Genomic DNA, 18,958 nt, shown 5'->3' with positions numbered 1-18,958 from the left:
ACTCATTAGCAGTCTGCAGTGGTGCAGGATATTGGATTTATCAAAGCAAAAGTTTCTGCTATTTCTTCTCATATATAGGAGAAAACTTCTCCCAAGCCACAAAAAAGGTTAGATGGAAAAATAATGTGTACATAGCAAGACACAGAAATACGGAATTTAATTATAGATCTCAAATGTATTCAAGCTACAATGGATTCCACTCTAGAAACTGAATTTATACACTACTTGGATGACACAAATACTGGAAATGACAGAGCTGTTTCTCTAACTCCTGATACAAAAGGTTCTGGCAAGCATTCAAACTGAAAGCTTGAACATTTGCAACAAAGGACATACAGTAAGATAACAGTATTCTTCCAGAACAAGAACTGCTTCATCAGCATAAAATGAAACAAGAAACAAAGGTGGTTTTGATAGTAATTTGGCTAACTGTTCTGAGAACACATAGTAGCAGATACGGCCTATCCACAGAGAGCCACAACTCCATCTCTGCCCTCAGCAGCACATTTGGGTTTCTTTACATGGCATTTTAGTCATGCTGACTGTCTGCAGAGGTATATGCAGTCACATAAGCCTCATTGGCACTAATTGTCTCTACTTTGCAATATGTCATGCATGCAAGGGCTAAGTAGGAACCTTCATTCAGGGACAGGAAAAAGCTGTCTCAAGTCTGAAAGAACTACCTAAAATAGCCCACTACAAAACAGTTCCTGAAGAAAATTCTTGCTCATTTGTATTTTTGAGTACTGTTTAGTTTACATGAGATACACAGTTTTACTTGATTTGTCTTCTTCCACGCTCTCTAGCACAACAGAAGATGTGAATACTTGAAAGATAAAACTAGATAAACTAAATTAAAAGCTGAGGTGGAGAACAATCAACATTGTTTGGTAATCATACAAGAAATTACCATTGCCATACAGCATGGTGACCACATCTCAGCAACCCAAATATGGTTAATGACTTGAGTCTCCTATCCTCTCAAGAAACATGACTCAATTTTCACATAATAAACTACAGTAAAGAAAGTTGAGGAGCCTACTTATTTACCTATATAATGTTACCAAACTGCAACAGAAAAGCTTACTTACAGTCAGTGAAATATACATATGCTGCTTTGTATCTGCTGGATGATTTAGAGATGAAGTCATCAATAAGTCCATCTACAGACTTAAGGAGGTAGGAAAAAATGAAGTTAAAAAAAAAAAAAGAAAAAAAAAAAAGAACACACATTAGTTTTTTGCTTTTCCCCACATACCAAACCAAACCTCTCCCTCCTCTCCTCCTCCCCTGTTAAATATGCAGTACCACTCAGGAATACTACAAATCAACATATAATAAAACACTCAAGAAGAAGATTTTCATTCCAGACCAAGAATAATAAAAAATTACAGTCAGTTGTGCACTAGGATCACTTCGGGAAACACACAAAGTAGGATACTTGCCTTGTTTTTCCACCTCTGTGCTGAGATATATTCTCTCAAGAAATTTTAGGGAGTAAGAGTTATTTCTAATAACAGCCATTACTTGGACTTCTGTTGTTCAATATATTGCATCACTCTTTTGAGACAGCATCTCTCTCAGTGAGATGACCACTATGCAAGCAATGAAACAGTGCTTCCACTGATGAAAAGGTAAACGTTTGCAGCGTGCTCTATGGTGACACTGCACTGTCTTTTCATCATGGAAAATCAAGTATCACACAGAGGAGTACCATGCAAAAAGCAAAACTTCAATACTATATAGTTGTACGCAGTGACGAACTGTTTTAAAATAAGATTGCTTTTTCAGTCTGAAAGATCTTGCTATACATTCTTTAAAATACTAACCTTCTTGGTGGGAGTTATGAAATATATTGCTTTCATGTGTGGGACAGGCTCGCGGTTTTTATATACATTCTCCACCACTATAAAGTAAGAAATATTACATTTTTATTATTAAGAGCTTTAGGCATCTGTAAGCAAAGTACCATACATATTTTAATTTAGAAGTTATAAAAATAAAATAACACCTATCAAGTTGTCCACAAAATTACTGGCAATGGTTAGCCTTGATTTTTTGTTTATTATTTTCAATAGAGCAAGTTATCACATGACTTTTTCAACTCTCAGTCTAGTGTCACCTAAATCTATATGACTAATTTTTTTCCTGGCTGTTGTACACAAGAAGAGTTTTGCCCTCACACAGAACAGGTATGGCAATACAAACCTGCTCAAGCCAAGGGGCCCAGTACGAACTATCTTGGAGGAGAACTGACTCAGCAGGATTGTTCCTTTTTCCAGCACAGTGAAGGAGAATGAGAAATAAACTACACAAGGCACTGTTTTGGACTAGAGCCTCTTCAGTCCTTCGTTTGCCTATTTCCTGTGCACTTACTGTGTTTCAGTATAATGGCAGGCACAAATTAGACCTTTCCATCAAAACGGTTTCACTCCATTCTTGGTTTTCTCTGTTTAGTAAAGCCATTACTAGATAGTGTTACAGTACACTAGCTTGAGAATGCAGTGATTCATGTTGCTCAGTAATTTCGAGGGGGAGGAACAAGGAAGATAAGTAATGTCAGACATCTGGATGTGGAGAGACAGGTTCTTTTCAGAAGTACACTCACTAAAAATAGAAGGCTTCCTACTGATGAACAGGATACATGCTCACCGAAGGGTTCTCACAAAGAATAAGTAGTGTTTCTTATGATTTAAAACACAATACAAAAAGTGAAATGTATATAGCTTCACTACTACTGCAGAAGAACTACATTACACTTAATAGCTGGAATAAGAAGAATCTTTCTACTTGTGGAAAAATAACTAAGTCTATAAAATACTCTCTTACAAAAGTGTTCCTAAAAATCTAAGCCTAAAGCTAATTAAAAATAAAAATTAAAAAAAAAAAAATAGAGAATTTACGTTTGGTATTCAATCACAAAAAAAGGCAAAAAAAGAGTTTGGCAGGATGATATAGTAACAAACGTTACATAAAGGTCAATCATAAAAAGCAACTTTGGTAAGTTTTTTATGATAACAATAACATACTACGTGGGGTTTTTTGTTGGGGTTTTCTTGGTTTCAGGGAGGAAAAGCCCATGAAATTTGCTAGAGAGAAAATACATTTTTAAAAACACTTGTAGAAAAATAAAGTATTATCTAAACAGACACTGCATAACTGAGATCTATCACAATCTAGCTATTGTTCACTTTTAACAGTGGCTAATATCTAATTACTGTTAATGTTGCTTATGGGTTTATTCTAGTTAAAGTAATCATTGATGTAACTTTATTTCAAGTTTTGGTTGGTTTTGTGTTTTTATTTTTTTTATTACATCAAGCTTTCTAATTTTCAGAAGACACTAAAATGTATCTCCACAACATAGAACTCAAATTTAAATTCTTGTCTCTATCACTTCCATTGCTTGGAAATGCCTCTCAGTTTGCCTGTTATTGTCTCCTGTTCTCATTTTGTCTTCAGTACTCGTGTTTTTCTGCCCTCCTAACTCTACTGTTCATGAGCATAAATTAATTTGAAGCAGCAAATATTACTGATTTACAGAACACATTAGGAAGAAATGCAGAGAATAATTTGGCCATTTGTATGTTTTACTAATCACAGAATCACAGAATCACAGAATCCCAAGGGTTGGAAGGGACCTAAAAAGATCATCTAGTCCAACCCCCCTGCAAGAGCAGGGTAACCTACAGTACATCACACAGGAACTTGTCCAGGCGGGCCTTGAATATCTCCAGTGTAGGAGACTCCACAACCCCCCTGGGCAACCTGTTCCAGTGCTCTGTCACTCTTACAGTAAAGAAGTTCTTCCTGATGTTAACGTGGAACTTCCTATGTTCCAGTTTACACCCATTGCCCCTTGTCCTATCACTGGATATCACTGAAAAAAGCCTAGCTCCATCATCCTGACACCTACCCTTCACATATTTGTAAACATTGATGAGGTCACCCCTCAGTCTCCTCTTTTGCAAGCTAAAGAGACCCAGCTCCCTCAGCCTCTCCTCATAAGGGAGATGTTCCACTCCCTTAATCATCTTTGTGGCTCTGCGCTGGACTCCTTCAAGCAATTCCCTGTCCTTCTTGAACAGAGGGGCCCAGAACTGGACGCAATATTCCAGATGCGGCCTCACCAAGGCTGAGTAGAGGGGGAGGAGAACCTCTCTTGACCTACTAACCACTCCCTTTCTAATGCACCCTAAGATGCCATTTGCCTTCTTGGCCACAAGAGCACATTGCTGGCTCATGGTCATCCTCCTATCCACCAGGACCCCCAGGTCCCTTTCCCCTTCGCTACTTTCCAGCAGGTCGACCCCCAACCTGTACTGGTACATGGGGTTGTTCTTCCCCAGATGCAAGACTCTACACTTGCCCTTGTTAAATTTCATCAAGTTTCTCCCCGCCCAACTCTCCAGCCTGTCCAGGTCTCGCTGAATGGCAGCACAGTCCTCTGGTGTGTCGGCCACTCCTCCCAGTTTTGTGTCATCAGCAAACTTGCTGAGGGTGCACACAGTTCCCTCATCCAGGTCATTGATGAAAATATTAAACAGCACCGGTCCCAGCACCGACCCCTGGGGAACTCCACTAGTCACAGACCTCCAGCTAGATTCTGCGCCATTGACCACAACTCTCTGCCTTCTTCCTTTCAACCAGTTCTCGATCCACCTCACTACTTGATCGTCAAGCCCACACTTCCTTAGCTTATCTATGAGGATGCTGTGGGAGACAGTATCAAATGCCTTACTGAAATCAAGAAAAACTACATCTACCGCTCTACCATCATCCCTCTACCTAGTCACTTCCTCATAGAAGGCTATAAGGTTGGTCATACATGACTTCCCCCTCATAAAACCATGTTGGCTGTTCTTAATGACCCCCTCATCCTTGATATGCCTAGTGATGGAGTCAAGAATAAGTTGTTCCATCATCTTTCCAGGGATGGAGGTAAGGCTGACCGGTCTATAATTACCCGGGTCCTCCTTCTTGCCCTTCTTATAGATTGGTGTGACCTTTGCCATCCGCCAATCCTCAGGCACCTCGCCCGTTTCCCACGACTTACCAAAGATGATGGAAAGTGGCCTAGCAATGACCTCCGCCAGCTCCCTCAGCACCCGTGGGTGCATTCCATCCGGACCCATCGATTTACAGATGTCCAGTTTGCATAGCTGATCCCTAACCCAATCCTCATCTACCAAAGCAAACTCCTCCTTTGTCCTGACTCCTTCTGGGGCTATAGAAATCTGAGGCCCTCGGGGAGAGTCTGCAGGAGTAAAGACAGAGGCAAAGAAGGCATTCAGCACCTCTGCCTTCTTTATATCCTCTGTCTCCAGGGTACCCACTTCGTTCAGCAGTGGGCCTATATTGCCTCTTGTTTTAGTTTTATTTGCTATGTATTTGAAGAAGCCCTTTTTATTGTCTTTAACCCGACTAGCAAGATTGAGTTCCAAGGAGGCCTTAGCTGTCCTAATTGCCTCCCTACATCCTCTAACAACTAATACTCCTATAATACTTGAATGAACTAGTTTTTCCTTAACTTCAACTAACAGATATCCTTAAGATCACTCTGTGACAGGTATCTTTCTCATTTACCCCACTGGTGACATTAGCAAATACCCACCCCTCAAAAAAAACCCACACCAAACCACGCCTAAATTTTAATAAGCTTAAAAACAAATACCAAACAACCCCAAACTTACTGAAATCTTTAGCAGAAATACTACTGAAGAAAAGGCTTTACCTGCTAGGCAAAGAAACATCTGATTCTTCATTACAAATAACAAAAATGCTCAATTGGGCAATTACTATACAACCAGAAAGTCTGCTAGTCTAATATCCCATTGCTGCTTGTCTTCATCAACACAATTAAGACAATTTCTTACAAGGGTACCATTAATTTTATTTTTCCCTTTTTCTTATCAGGATATTGCATCTGTATATTAAAAAGAATGATGATTACCTGTGATACCCTCTGCCAGCAGATCAGTCATTTTGCAGCACAGTGACAGTAATTTAGTAGTATAATCATCCAAAAGCATTACCTAATTAAAAAAATCCACAAGTATTCAGATAGATTATTCGGCTATAGTAAACCCATGTTATTTTCTTAACAACTTGCCATGGAAATTTGAAGCTGAAATCTATTACTCTGCATTTTCACCTACATACAGCTGGTATCTGTATCATTACCCACATTTAGCAACTTTGAAGGGGGAAATTAATCTCATTTAGCATGAGAAAGCAGCTCTCTGCATACAGGACTTCAAAGGATGAGCTGCATTGTATATGTAGCTTGTCCCCACTACTCCCTCCAGAAAGTATTTTAGAACTTTCACTTTGACACAGGTCTTGAATTCCTGCTAATTTACCCCATAGCCTGCTTATATATGTCCATACTTACCTACTCTAAAACTGCTTTACAGCTTAAGCAGCTCTAACAGATATCTTACTGCTGAATCCTGCTCCACTTGTATTGCACAGCAGCATCATAAAGTACAAGTCTTCCAAAAGTTAAACAGAAACACCTTCCAATTTATTTTTTTTCCCCAAAAACTTAAAAAAAAAAAAATCAAGACAAGTAACCATTTGTCTTACTATATACTCTGCTGTGTGATGAGACACTGGCACAAATTCCCCAAAGAAGCTGTGGCTGCCACATCCCTGGCAGTGTTCAAGGCCAGGCTGCATGGGGCTTTGAGCAACCTGATCTAGTTGGAAGTGTCTCTGCCCAGGATAAGAGGTTGGAACTAGCTGATATTTAAGGTCCCTTCAAACCCAAAGCATTCTATGATTTTAGACCTTGAGTTTTCATTATGTATTATACAGAGACTGAGTTAAGAAAACTAAAGTCCAACAACTGGACAGAAAATAATACTAAGTTTAAGTGCCAGCCATTAAATGATATTTTTTTTTCTGGTCTCAGAGATACAGATTACGTGTTCAACTGATTCCAACATTCTTGTAAGAATTATACCTTCCACTCTTCCTCTTTCTTGCAGTCCTCAAATATTGATGATTTTAGCTCTGTAAGAAGAAGCAAGAGATAGACAGTTTACCACTTAGAGGAATCAAATTGTTACTAAAAAATAATACTTCACCCATTAAGACTAATATGTTTAGATAACTAAAACAAAATTAAAAACCAACGCAGAACAAATCCAAACAAAGCACAAATAAATACCTCAGAGTTCTTTAGCACAAACTGTCCTTACCCACTTCAAAAAGATAGAGCTAAAGTTTCATTTTCACTAATAATAAACAGCTCCATAATAATCAGCCTGAATGATCACAGGCCTGTAGCTATTTCACTTGGGTTCTATTTTTTTATTTTTTGTGAACTCTTCCACTAAATGGACCGTGCATATGCAAATAATTTAAGCTACTTTAAGATAAAGGCAGCTGGAATGACAAATTCACAAACAGACCTATTTTAAAATACAGGCTAACTTCGGATGTCCTTGTTATTTCTCTGGAGTTCCAGAATAAGCCTAAGAAAATACCAGGTCTTTCAGGAACTGAAAGTAAACTTAAATAGGTATCCCATTATCTTTTCCTGCAATGATGACTTTGGGAGAAGTCTCAATTAAAAGGCTTATACAGGATGCAGCAATAGAAGTCAGCATCTAGTTATGATCAACTGCTTTTAAAGATCACCAGAACCAAGCTGCAACTTTCCTAAGCGATGTTAGCAGGCTAATGCAGATTAAGTCTCACAGCAATGGGATGTATTAATTAGAAGTCAGAATATCTGGGGAACTATTTAAAACCTTATGCTCATAAACACAGGAATAAAGACATGTAATTATTCTGTTCACTTTTCCCAGAGAACAGAATTTCAGACTAAACTGATGACTACTGCTGCCTATAAAAATATCTGGACCTTTCTCCCAAATGAAGAAACCAAAATTTCAATTACTACCAAAAGAAGGAGGAAGGAAAAAAAAAAAAAAAAGGAAAAAAAAAAGTAACCTTCAGAACAGTAGGTGCACATACAAATTAAGGACACCTATTTCAACAGCGTTTAGAAATATTAGTATATTCGCTTTTGTCTAGGTTCCTTTGGCATGACACCATCAAAACATACTGCATCTCTACCCCTAACCTCCAATGCCTCAGAATTCAACAGTTTCTCCATCTGGGCCTACTTGCTCAGGCAGCCTTCATTTCAGTTCCACCAACTCCGACACTGCATAGCACACAACGCTCCCAAGACATCATAATTCATGCTTCTTATGGCTATATTTTCCAAAGGTGTCCTACACAGACTTTTTCACACTAACACAGTTTTCTTTTTGAAAGATGGGTCTTTTTGCTTTAGCTTTCCAATGTGCTCAGGTTACAACTTAAAAATACCTCACACTCCACTGTATCTAATAAACTGACAAAAATACTGGTATAAAAATTATTTAAGCAAAAAGCACATTTTGCGTGGGATGCAGTTGGCGTATTTTGTTCATGATGCTAAACAGTAGAACTCGAGCTCAGTTCTCCTGAACCTTTTTCTGCTTATACAACTCCCGAAATCCATTATCATTCCCCCCATTTGCCTTCTGGGTTGCTTCCAATTCAGCATCCTTCCTGTTACACACAATTCACAGTTTTCAACAAGTTCTAGGTCTGTTAGCCTGGTGCAGAAGCCTAAATGCCTTCTTTGGATATACACTCTATAAAATCACAAAATGCTCATCACTGCAGAGTTCCTACTGAGATGTACTTCTTGGTAACACCTTTTTCTAGTATATAATACAGGCACATTTTTTCCTGTCACTTTTATACCATGTATGTGTTGCTTACATTTTCCTAGGTGTATACACAAGGTGTAAAAATAAATATTTAGCCTCATGAATATTTCATTAACCTTCTTATTTTCTGAGAACACTCTTACCAAGGAATTAGCATTACACAGAGTTCTTTTTAATAATAAATCAACTGGCCAAAAGCCTTGTCCAAAACCTCAAACGTATTTTTCATGCAATACATTAACTTATTTGCCTCTAAAACCTGAACAATACACAGAATCACAGAATCAACTAGGTTGGAAAAGACCTTTAAGATCAAGGAGCCCAACCATTACCCCAGGACTGCCAATCCCACCACTAAACCATGTCACTAAGGGAAAAGTGATCACCCCTCATGATCCCCAGTCACATCCACCCCTCATCTGCCCCCTCATAGCAGCCCCACACTATACAGCTGCCACCCCTCAAGATCTCCCCTCTGCCACCCCCCACAGCCCATGGCTTTCCCTGCTCTCACCTCATGATCTCCCCTCACACCCACCCCACCACTCCCTTATGATCTTCCCTCATGGCCATCCCTGCTCTCCCCTCACCTCTCATGGCTGTCCCTCCTGTCCCCTCATGCCTCTTGACTGCCCCACATTTCCCCTCATGATCCTCCCTGCTCTCCACTCACGGCCACCCCTGCTCTACCCTCATGGCTGTCCTTCCTGTCCCCTCACCCCTCATGGCTGCCTCTCCTGTCCCCTCACACCTCATGACTACCCCACCTCTCCCATCATGATCTTCCCTCACAGCCACCCCTGCTCTCGGCTCACAATCTCCCCTCAGCCCTCGTGGTCACCTCTCCTGTCCCTCATGATCTCCTCATCCCCCTCATGGCTGCTCCTGCTCTCCCCTCACTATCTTCTCTCACCTTCCCACTGACCGACGTCCCCGACATAGGATCATAGGATAGAATCACGGACTAGTTAGGGTTGGAAAGGACCTTAAGGTCATCAGGTTCCAACCCCCCTGCCTTAAGCAGGGACACCTCACACTAGACCACATCACTAAAGACTCCGTCCAGCCTGGCCTTGAACACTGCCAGGGATGGAGCACTCAAAACCTCCCTGGGCAACCCATTCCAGTGCCTCACCACCCTAACAGGAAAGAATTTCTTCCTTATATCCAATCTAAACTTCCCCTGTTTAAGTTTTAACCCGTTACCCATTGTCCTGTCACTACAGTCCCTGACGAAGAGTCCCTCCCCAGCATCCCTATAGGCCCCCTTCAGGTACTGGAAGGCTGCTATGAGGTCTCCACGCAGCCTTCTCTTCTCCAGGCTGAACAGCCCCAACTTCCTCAGCCTGTCTTCATACGGGAGGTGCTCCAGTCCCCTGATCATCCTCGTGGCCCTCCTCTGGACTTGTCCCAGCAGTTCCATGTCCTGTTTATGTTGAGGGCACCAGAACTGCACACAATACTCCAGGTGAGGTCTCACAAGAGCAGAGTAGAGGGGCAGGATCACCTCCTTCGACCTGCTGGTCACGCTCCTTTTGATGCAGCCCAGGATACGGTTGGCTTTCTGGGCTGCGAGCGCACACTGATGCCGGCTCATGTTCATTTTCTCATCGACCAGCACCCCCGAGTCCTTCTCTGCAGGGCTGCTCTGAATCTCTTCTCTGTCCAACCTGTAGCTGTGCCTGGGATTGCTCCGACCCAGGTGTAGGACCTTGCACTTGTCATGGTCGAACTTCATAAGGCTGGCATCAGCCCACCTCACAAGCGTGTCAAGGTCCCTCTGGATGGCATCCCTTCCCTCCAGGGTATCAACCAAACCACACAGCTTGGTGTCATCGGCAAACTTGCTGAGGGCGCACTCAATCCCACTGTCCATGTCAGCGATGAAGGTGTTAAACAAGACTGGTCCCAACACCGATCCCTGAGGGACACCACTCGTTACTGGTCCCAGCCGGACATTAAGCCATTGACCACAACTCTTTGTGTGCAGCCATCCAGCCAGTTCTTTATCCACCAAGTGGTCCATCAATCAAATTGTTATCTCTCCAATTTAGAGACAAGGATGTCATGCGGGACAGTGTCCATTGCTTTGCACAAGTCCAAGTAGATGACGTCAACTGCTCTACCCCTGCCTATCAGTTCTGTAGCCCCATTGTCGCTGGTCTGTTTTTTATTTGCTACTTACCTATAGAAGCTCTTCCTGTTATCTTTCACATTCCTTGCCAAATTTAATTCTAACTGGGCATTAGCTTTCATAAGCTGGTTCCAGACAATATCCCTGTATTTTTCCCAGGCCACTTGTTCTTGCTTCCACCTTCTATAAGCTTCTTTTTTCCCCTCTAAGTTTCCTCAGCAGCTCCTTACCCATCCATGGAAGTCTCTTGGCCCTCCTGCCACACTTCCTTCTAGTCAGGAAGCAACACTCCTGAGCTTGTAGCAGGTGATCCTTGAATATCAACAAACAATCTTGCCCCTCCCCCCCCATGCCCTCTAAGGCTATATCCCATGGACCCTTACTAAGCAGGTTCCTGAAGAGGCCAAAGTCTGCTTTCTTGAAGTCCAAGGCAGTGAGCTTGCTGCATGCTCTTCTCACTGGCCTGAGTATCTTGAACTTGACCATCTCATGATCACTACAGCCAAGGCTGCCCTGGAGCATCACATTTCCAACCAGTCCCTCCCTGTTGGTGAGCACAACGTCAAGCATGGCACCTCTCCTTGTTGGCTCCTTTATTCCATAATCCAGTTGTGCCTTGAATTTCATTTCAGTTATTAAAAACAGGAGTCAGCTTTACCCCATCAAGCAAAAAGATTTTATTCTAAACTATAAGTGTACCAGATACAGTGTACTTGCCCCTGCAACATTTCAACTGCTGTTTGTTTTGTCCTTGACCTGCAGCTGCTTTATCCAGACGACTCACTTACGCTGGTTTACAGACTCTCAAAATTATCTCATTTGTCTCACGTAAGCATTCTGAATGTACCAAAACTATTCATAAACCTAGATATGAACAGCATTTCATTTTTGTCCAAGCTTTCATTTCCTTCTTACGAATTTCATACCAACCATGCATCCTAGCTGCCCTCTCCAATTTCTTTTTCTCTGAATGTATTTAATTAGTTTAAGGCATTTTTATTCTGTTTTTACTTGCCAATCCAGATAAGTACTATACACAAACCTGACAGAAGAGCAGACTGCTAAATCCCCATGTGGAAAAGAAAACAAAAAACACAGCTTGGCAGAGTTAATAACCCATTTATAACACACTTCCTAAAGAAAGGACTAAACCAGCTTTCACTACAAGCAAGTGTACTGGAAAATAAAGTTGCAGAATTGCTGTATCATTTTACAAAATAAAGATGTAAGGCTAGGCTAAAATCTTGTCATAGAACTCTACAACACATGTGAAAGTTAAAAAAAAAAAACAAAAACACACCAAACCAACAACAAAACACAAATGAAAACCACACAGAGATAAACCCTGTAGACAGAATTCCTTGTGGAAATAACCTTATTTACATACACACTCAGAGACATGTAGTATATAGTGAATTTTATCCACAGGATTACTGCCTCCTAATGCAGGTAGGTTCACCTGCCCCGTAACTGTGAAACTGAACTGAAAACAAATCTATGAAGTAATCTGCTTAGATCGAGTCTAAAACTGCACCTTACAGACAAGGCTATGATGATGAAAAGAAGGGGTTTTAACAAAATCATACCAGAGCACAGATACAATACTTTTTGTATACACAACACAGGTGTAACTCCTCTCTCTATTCACAGACATTGACAACAAGCTGCCACATGTAGCATCACCATCATTAACATTATTTTCAGGCAAAACAGTATTTAAAAATAATTTTAAAAAAGCCACCTTTGCTGAAACATTAAAAAGCAGCAGTTTATAGCCCTGAATAATCCATATACAAAGTGCCAGACAATGTCTAAACTTAGTTCATAAATTTTCACTGCTGTAGTCTTGGAAAGACAAGAGTAACGACTTATCTAACAAAGCATTATCTTCAGATAAAGATTCCTTTTTAGAAAGTTTGCAATATAAATGTTTTATTATTCACCCTGCTTCACCATCACCTTTATATATTTATTTATGTTTCACCATTCTTCCTCACGTTCTTGCCCGCACTGGCAAGGCCATTTTCAAAAGTCCTTATACGCCATGCTGACTCCCCCAGCACTTTGATCAGGGTCTAAGTGCTCTGTAAAACACCATTGGACAAATTTTACAGTCAAAGGCACAAACACAGCAAAACAGGAAATGCACAGCTGCACAAACAGGGATTTCTAAAGGACAGGTTTTTAACTCATGAAAGCAGGGTACAGACGTCAGCAAATGAGAACTGAACACCACATAAACAGCCTGCTTTTCTCTTTCTCTCCTTTTTCTGTTTTCTCTTCCAGGGACATAAGCAAGCCAACTGGAGCTTACAGGTGGAAGTGGAAGAGGAAAACACAGATGAGAAGGAACCTCCCAGTCACTAGGCTGGCTGAGCTGCTCATTGAGTCACAACGCTGCTAACGCCTTTCCCCAGAAGTCTCACACTACCTGAAATACTTCTACTCCAGTAAGACAGGGAGTAGTTATAAGTTCATTTTCTCTAACAAACACCAGAAGAACCTGTTCCCAGACATGGAAATCAAATCCTACAGTTCATTTGCGAGAGTATCTTGGGACAGCAATAGCTTTTTCTTCTGAAAACTGTGAAACCCAGCGTGAAGGGGGAGTGCCACTTCGTGACAGAGAACCAGAGAGCCCCTTCCGCAGCCGGGAGCAGTCTACAAACCTGCTATTTCCAAGCAACAGGGCAGTCCTTGAAGAGCTGACTTAGACTTAACCTCTTTTAAGAGCTGGTATGACTGTGTATATCCTACATAGTTTATCTCGGAATAAGACAAAAACGCTTCCACGCAAGTGCTATCACCACAGGCACCCGAAGCACGGCCACAAACCGGGGCGGCCGCTTACCGCCACCCTCCGCCACAGGCAGAGAACAGCAGCCACCTCCAGCCTGTGCCGCATACCGGGCTCCCCGCAGAGCCGCGCGGGCCGGGCCGGGCCGGGCCGGGCCAAGCCGGCTCTCCTAGCAACCGCGTTCTACCGCCGTAGCTCCGAAACAGCGCGATAACGCGGCTCCAGCCGCACCAACAAGTACCCCGGCCCCATCTCAGCGACCACGCAACCGCGACCGCACTGCACTGCACTACGGGGAGGCGGTGCCTGAGCTGTTAACGATCCCTGCCGGCCCACACCATCTCCCACCAAGCGGCCCCACGCAGCTCCCAGACAGGGAGACGAGAAAGGGGGACGCGGACCGAAACTCCGCACTCACTCTGCCACACCAAGCTCTTCAACCCCCACGCCGCCGGCGCCATCTTGCTCGTAGACCCGGTCACCTGCCACTGCCACACCTCTCCCTTCCGCTGCCCTCCCCCGGGGCCGCCGCTCCCTCTTTCAGCGGAGGCCGGGCGCGGAGGAGGGCGCTGCCTGCTACCTGGGACGGGACGGGGCGGGGCGGGCTGCCGGCAGCCGTGCCAGCCCTTGAGGGGTCCTGCCACCTCCAGCCCCCGCTTGCTTTGCGGTGGTGCGGCTGGAAGTTCCCCCTGAGGAAATGCCGGGTGACCAGGACTCGTCCGCTGAGGAAGAAGTTTCCCACTGCTCTTCAGGGGAGCCACGGACGGCGGGAGCTGCCTCCGAAGCCCCGAGGCGGGCGTCTTGCGCGGTGTAGGGAGCAGCTGGGGAGCGTGCCGTGGTGCTGGGTCCTCTCCCGATGTAGAGCTTCCCTCGCCATCGTGACTCTCATAAAAACGTCTTCAGGGTCCCTCCTACCATTAGTGTAAACCGTTGAAGAAAACACTGGGGGGGTTCATGGAAAGGTACCGTTTCTTGACCTCCAAAATCGTCTGTGAGAAGTTCTAAAGACATAAAGGTGTTTTGTGAAAGGGGAACCAGCAGCTGGTACAGATACAAAGAAATGAGAAGAAACTGATTTTTTTCCACAACGCAAAGCATGAGGAAGAGTGGTTTCCAGGCTGTATGGCCGTGTTCCATTCGAAGGGGAGTACAACCAGGGCATCAGTCCTGACAGAAAAAGAGATCCTTTTAAGTGGACAAAAATGTCAATTAGATAATAAGCTGAAGAGCAAATGCTGAATTTAGATTGAGCATAATTATTTTATGAAGGTTGTAAAAACAATGCAGAAACTGTGTCCTGTAAACAGAAGGGGAAATGCCCTACTACCCGCCTGCCTTAAAGTTAAGTGCTGTGTCAGACTTGCTTCACCATGGCCTTGGTCAACCACCAGGAGGCTTCCAACCAGCAGAGAGGAGGGCATAATCTAATATGACCTCTAGGCCAAGGGAGTAAACCTGCAGACACAGTAGCGCTGCATAATACTGCTGGTCACAGCAGGGATCTGCATGAGCTCATCCCCGTGTGAAGGTTGGAACAAAGTTCTGGCAAGATGTGCCGTGCAAAAAGTAAATCATTAATGTTTACTGGGCTGCTTTTCAACCGCCTAGGAATGGTGAGTGCCACTCGCTTTAAAACTGTTTTCAAGAATTGTATTATGCTCTTTGCCAAAGTAGAATAAAAGTTAGGGTACAGACTATCTGACACTGCTTTCTACATTCATATTTTGTTACTATTGCACTTTTGCACTGTTTACAAGTGACTGAAAAATAATTTGTTAGGACCCAAGGTCTTTCAAAGTCTATGAACAGCTTGAAACCAGGTAAATAGACAGATTCAGGGAGAAAAAAAGAAGTAATACAATCTGCATACCTGTACCAAGTCTCAACTCACCCCACCCCAAAAAAAACATCCAAACAAAACACATGCCAGATGCAGGATCCCCTAAATGCAAATATTTCCAATGTTCTACAATGTTTTATGCTTTCTTCAGTTTCTTATTTTGTGCCTACAGCTCCTATTGCTTTCAGTGTGAATACTGGCTAGTTCAAAATACAAGGAATGCAAAACTGCAAGAAATGCTCTCAGAATTCAGTCATTCTCTGTTGGTAGTACATGTTCCTGCATACACTGCACCCTCAAGAGCCTGAAATGCTTAATCGTTGCAGTCATGCTGTTGCAGTATATGGACACTTACAGAATCATAGAATCAGAATAGTTAGGGTTGGAAAGGACCTTAAGATCAAGTTCCAACCCCCCTGCTGTGGGCAAGGACATCTCACACTAAACTGTATCACCCAAGGCTCTGTCCAACCTGGCCCTGCACACTGCCATGAATGGAGCATTCACACCTTCCCTGGGCAAGCCATTCCAGTGCCTCACCACCCTTACAGTAAAGAACTTCTTCCTTATAGCCAATCTAAACTTCCCCTAAGTCTTAACCCGTTACCTCTTATTGTAGCATATTCTTTTCATGATGTGAAAAACAAGCATTTGAACCTATTCATGTGTGGAATACTGTTGACACTGATTGTTTAGTCACATGCAGATTATGGCCTTTTTTTTAATAATTAGACTACAGCTATATGGGTAGCCATCATCATGACACAGTATGAGATCAAGTAGCAGTTATTACAGTAATCAATAGATTACAAATGTGAACAAGGGAAACAGCACTCCAAATTCAGTGGAATGCCTGGCATCTGAAATACAGGTCACTTGATAAGGCCCTGAACAATCATCTTGTCAAGACTTGACTATATCCAGGAATGACTGAACTGTTTTTTTGATAATGTTTTTTTTCCTTTTTGTAGCTTTCTCCATGTCTATATGCAGTGTGACATCATGAAGCATTTATCTCAGATGGCCCAAGCTGTCAGGAGCCTCTTCTTACAAAGTCACAGCTACAGCTGTGAATATTGTAGGCCATTCATTACTGGCTCATTTTAGTGATGTTACACTGAAAGTAACTCTAACTTCATTAATTCCCAATACTATTTATGCTTTACAAGCAGACACTATTGACAAGAACGTAATTACTCTTGCAGAAACACAGATTATGCAGTCAACAGGTAAGAGAAACTTTGTGTATTTTCCATTGACCTTTGTAGAAATGGGATTTTGTCCTTGATGTTTTATTGCACTGGTACAGAATAGCTGCCATTCCTGTTGAAGCCTTTTGCTGGTTCTCATACCGAGTTCAATATTTGCAAGAATAGCTCTTTTTTCCCTTTGCTTTTGATGCTGATAAACAGTATTTTTGTTTCATTCACAAAATGACTTGTAGCATGTAAGTAATAAATGGATATGGAAGAAGAATCTACATCAAAAGAAGTGCTTTTTTGTTTCATCACTGAAATGTAATTGAAAAAATTTTCTGTTTAAATTCTGTTTTTAAAATAATTTAAGTGATAATATTTAGAATTAGCCATTTTTCTAGTGGAATTTGTTGCATATAAAAGAAATTAGTGCAATAAAAATTGAAAATCAAAAAGAAACAGTATTTACCCTGGCAAGTATAAAACCCGTCTATTGCTATCTTAGCTAGAACAGGTATTCATCTTGTAAAATTTATTTCTGATATAAATCATGCGCTATATCTTCTCTACTTGACTGTTAGGTGAGCAACTCCCTTAGACTTGCGTAAGGATTTTCTGCACAGAATTTTTTGATTCTTACTAAAGACAATATTTTAAAATGAAAAAAAAAACAACCCATAGTGCAATAGCTTGCTCCAAGATCACAAAAGACACACAAAAATTGTTCTGTAGACATGGTCAAATAGAGTGTATGTTACCATTTTTACCAAAAAAGAGGGTGTCTGACTATAGCCGAGTAAGAAAATGCTTGGGACTATGACTGCAGACATAATGCTCAGGAGTTGTATAACTGTATAATAATGTAAGAGTCTCTGAAATCTCAGATTTGCTGCCTTGTTACAATTTTTTCTCAAAATGCATACTTTTTTGTTCCAAATATTTTTTACTTTGTTTTCTTAATGTAGGTGGGATACACCATTTTATCTTTTTTCTCTTCTAGTGAGGTTTATGCAGCCTTGCTTTACCAATATGTTAGTTCTACTCAGAAAATCCTGAATACTGGACATAAATTACTTGTGGTTAAGGAATACACCCTCTGTAGTTGTTTTTGTTACTGCAGTACACAAGAGCTCTTTCTGAATGGCCTGCAGCATAGCATAATAGAAAAGAATTGCATTGTTTGATGTTTCATATTATTGTATATCTACATATATCTGCTCTGAGCAGGGGGATTGGATAAAATTGCTTCGCATAGTCCCTTCCAAACTGAATCAGTTTAAGTTGCACTGATACAGAAATGCCTATGGTTCAGCATACTATTTCAGACTGTCTTGGATAAACATCCACTTCTTTGTATCTATTGCTTTGTACATTGCTTTCTACAAACATGCAGTATAGTTTATTTGATATAAAGACAAAACAGAGACCTCTCAGTGCAATCTCAGTTAAATAATAGTTATTTTCTGTACTGATTTCAAGGGTACTGTATTTTTTCTCTATTCAGACACAGCCAGTGAGTTTCATACCAATACATAAAAGGTTTTCACATAAAGGCTTCTGGATGCCAACGGCCATTCAAGATGGCATTCTGATTGTCATCCAAACCTCTTACTACTTGAGAGCACAGACTGTGCCCGTTCCTTTTGAAATACTGCCTGATGCCTCTGGTTTTGTTCACAGGGTCTCCTTAAGCAGATCTTTTTCTGTAAAATATGAAGGTAGCATACATTTTGTTTTGTAAAAATCATACTCACTTTTCAGCTAAACTTAAGTAGTATCCTCTGTAAAGCCAGGTAAGCTGTTTTCTTGAACAAGACACAGCAACTGGTCAGACTGAGTAGAATATTTCTCTATATTCCCTATTTTCCTTTATTCCACAAACTTTTAACTTCAATAAACGCACCGTGATTTCAATTCTTTGTTTTCCTTTTTCAGAATGTTTTTTCTTCAGTTTCTTGTGCACTTGTAAATGCATCAGTTGAAGATCAGTCCTTTCACAAGCTGTATCAAAATGTTCACTATCTTAATTGTAATAAGAGGGCACTCTTCACAAAGATTGTTTCTTAATAACTGAATTTTGCCTGAAAATAAACTGTTCTTTCACTGTATTTCTCAACCATGGCAAAGGAGGAGGAGCGCTGAAGAAAGAACTGGAATCAACAGTTCATCTTCCCTTGACAGAACACTGGCCTTGCAGCCTCTGCCCAAGGGTATACTCTTTTCAGAAACTTCTAAACTGAAGGGTATAATTAACAA

At 41.6% G+C, this 18,958-nt stretch overlaps 1 protein-coding gene across 1 annotated transcript; it reads right to left on the bottom strand.

Moving 5' to 3' along the window:
* Nucleotides 1-1,091: 1,091 nt before the first annotated feature.
* Nucleotides 1,092-16,139, bottom strand: LOC136006494 (inverted formin-2-like; the record flags this gene model as incomplete). Its single annotated transcript, XM_065664522.1, has 6 exons — nucleotides 16,114-16,139; nucleotides 14,085-14,563; nucleotides 6,968-7,017; nucleotides 5,954-6,035; nucleotides 1,830-1,906; nucleotides 1,092-1,170 (listed from the first exon to the last, which is right to left on the bottom strand). Coding segments are annotated over exons 1-6 (793 nt in total), but the record flags the coding sequence as incomplete, so codon positions are not given.
* Nucleotides 16,140-18,958: the final 2,819 nt, after the last annotated feature.

Source organism: Lathamus discolor, unplaced genomic scaffold, assembly GCF_037157495.1.
Source record: "Lathamus discolor isolate bLatDis1 unplaced genomic scaffold, bLatDis1.hap1 Scaffold_249, whole genome shotgun sequence".
NCBI classification, from domain to species: Eukaryota; Metazoa; Chordata; class Aves; order Psittaciformes; family Psittacidae; genus Lathamus; species Lathamus discolor.
The sequence above is the reverse complement of the archived record's forward strand: the minus strand, read 5'-3'. Positions and strand labels throughout refer to the sequence as shown.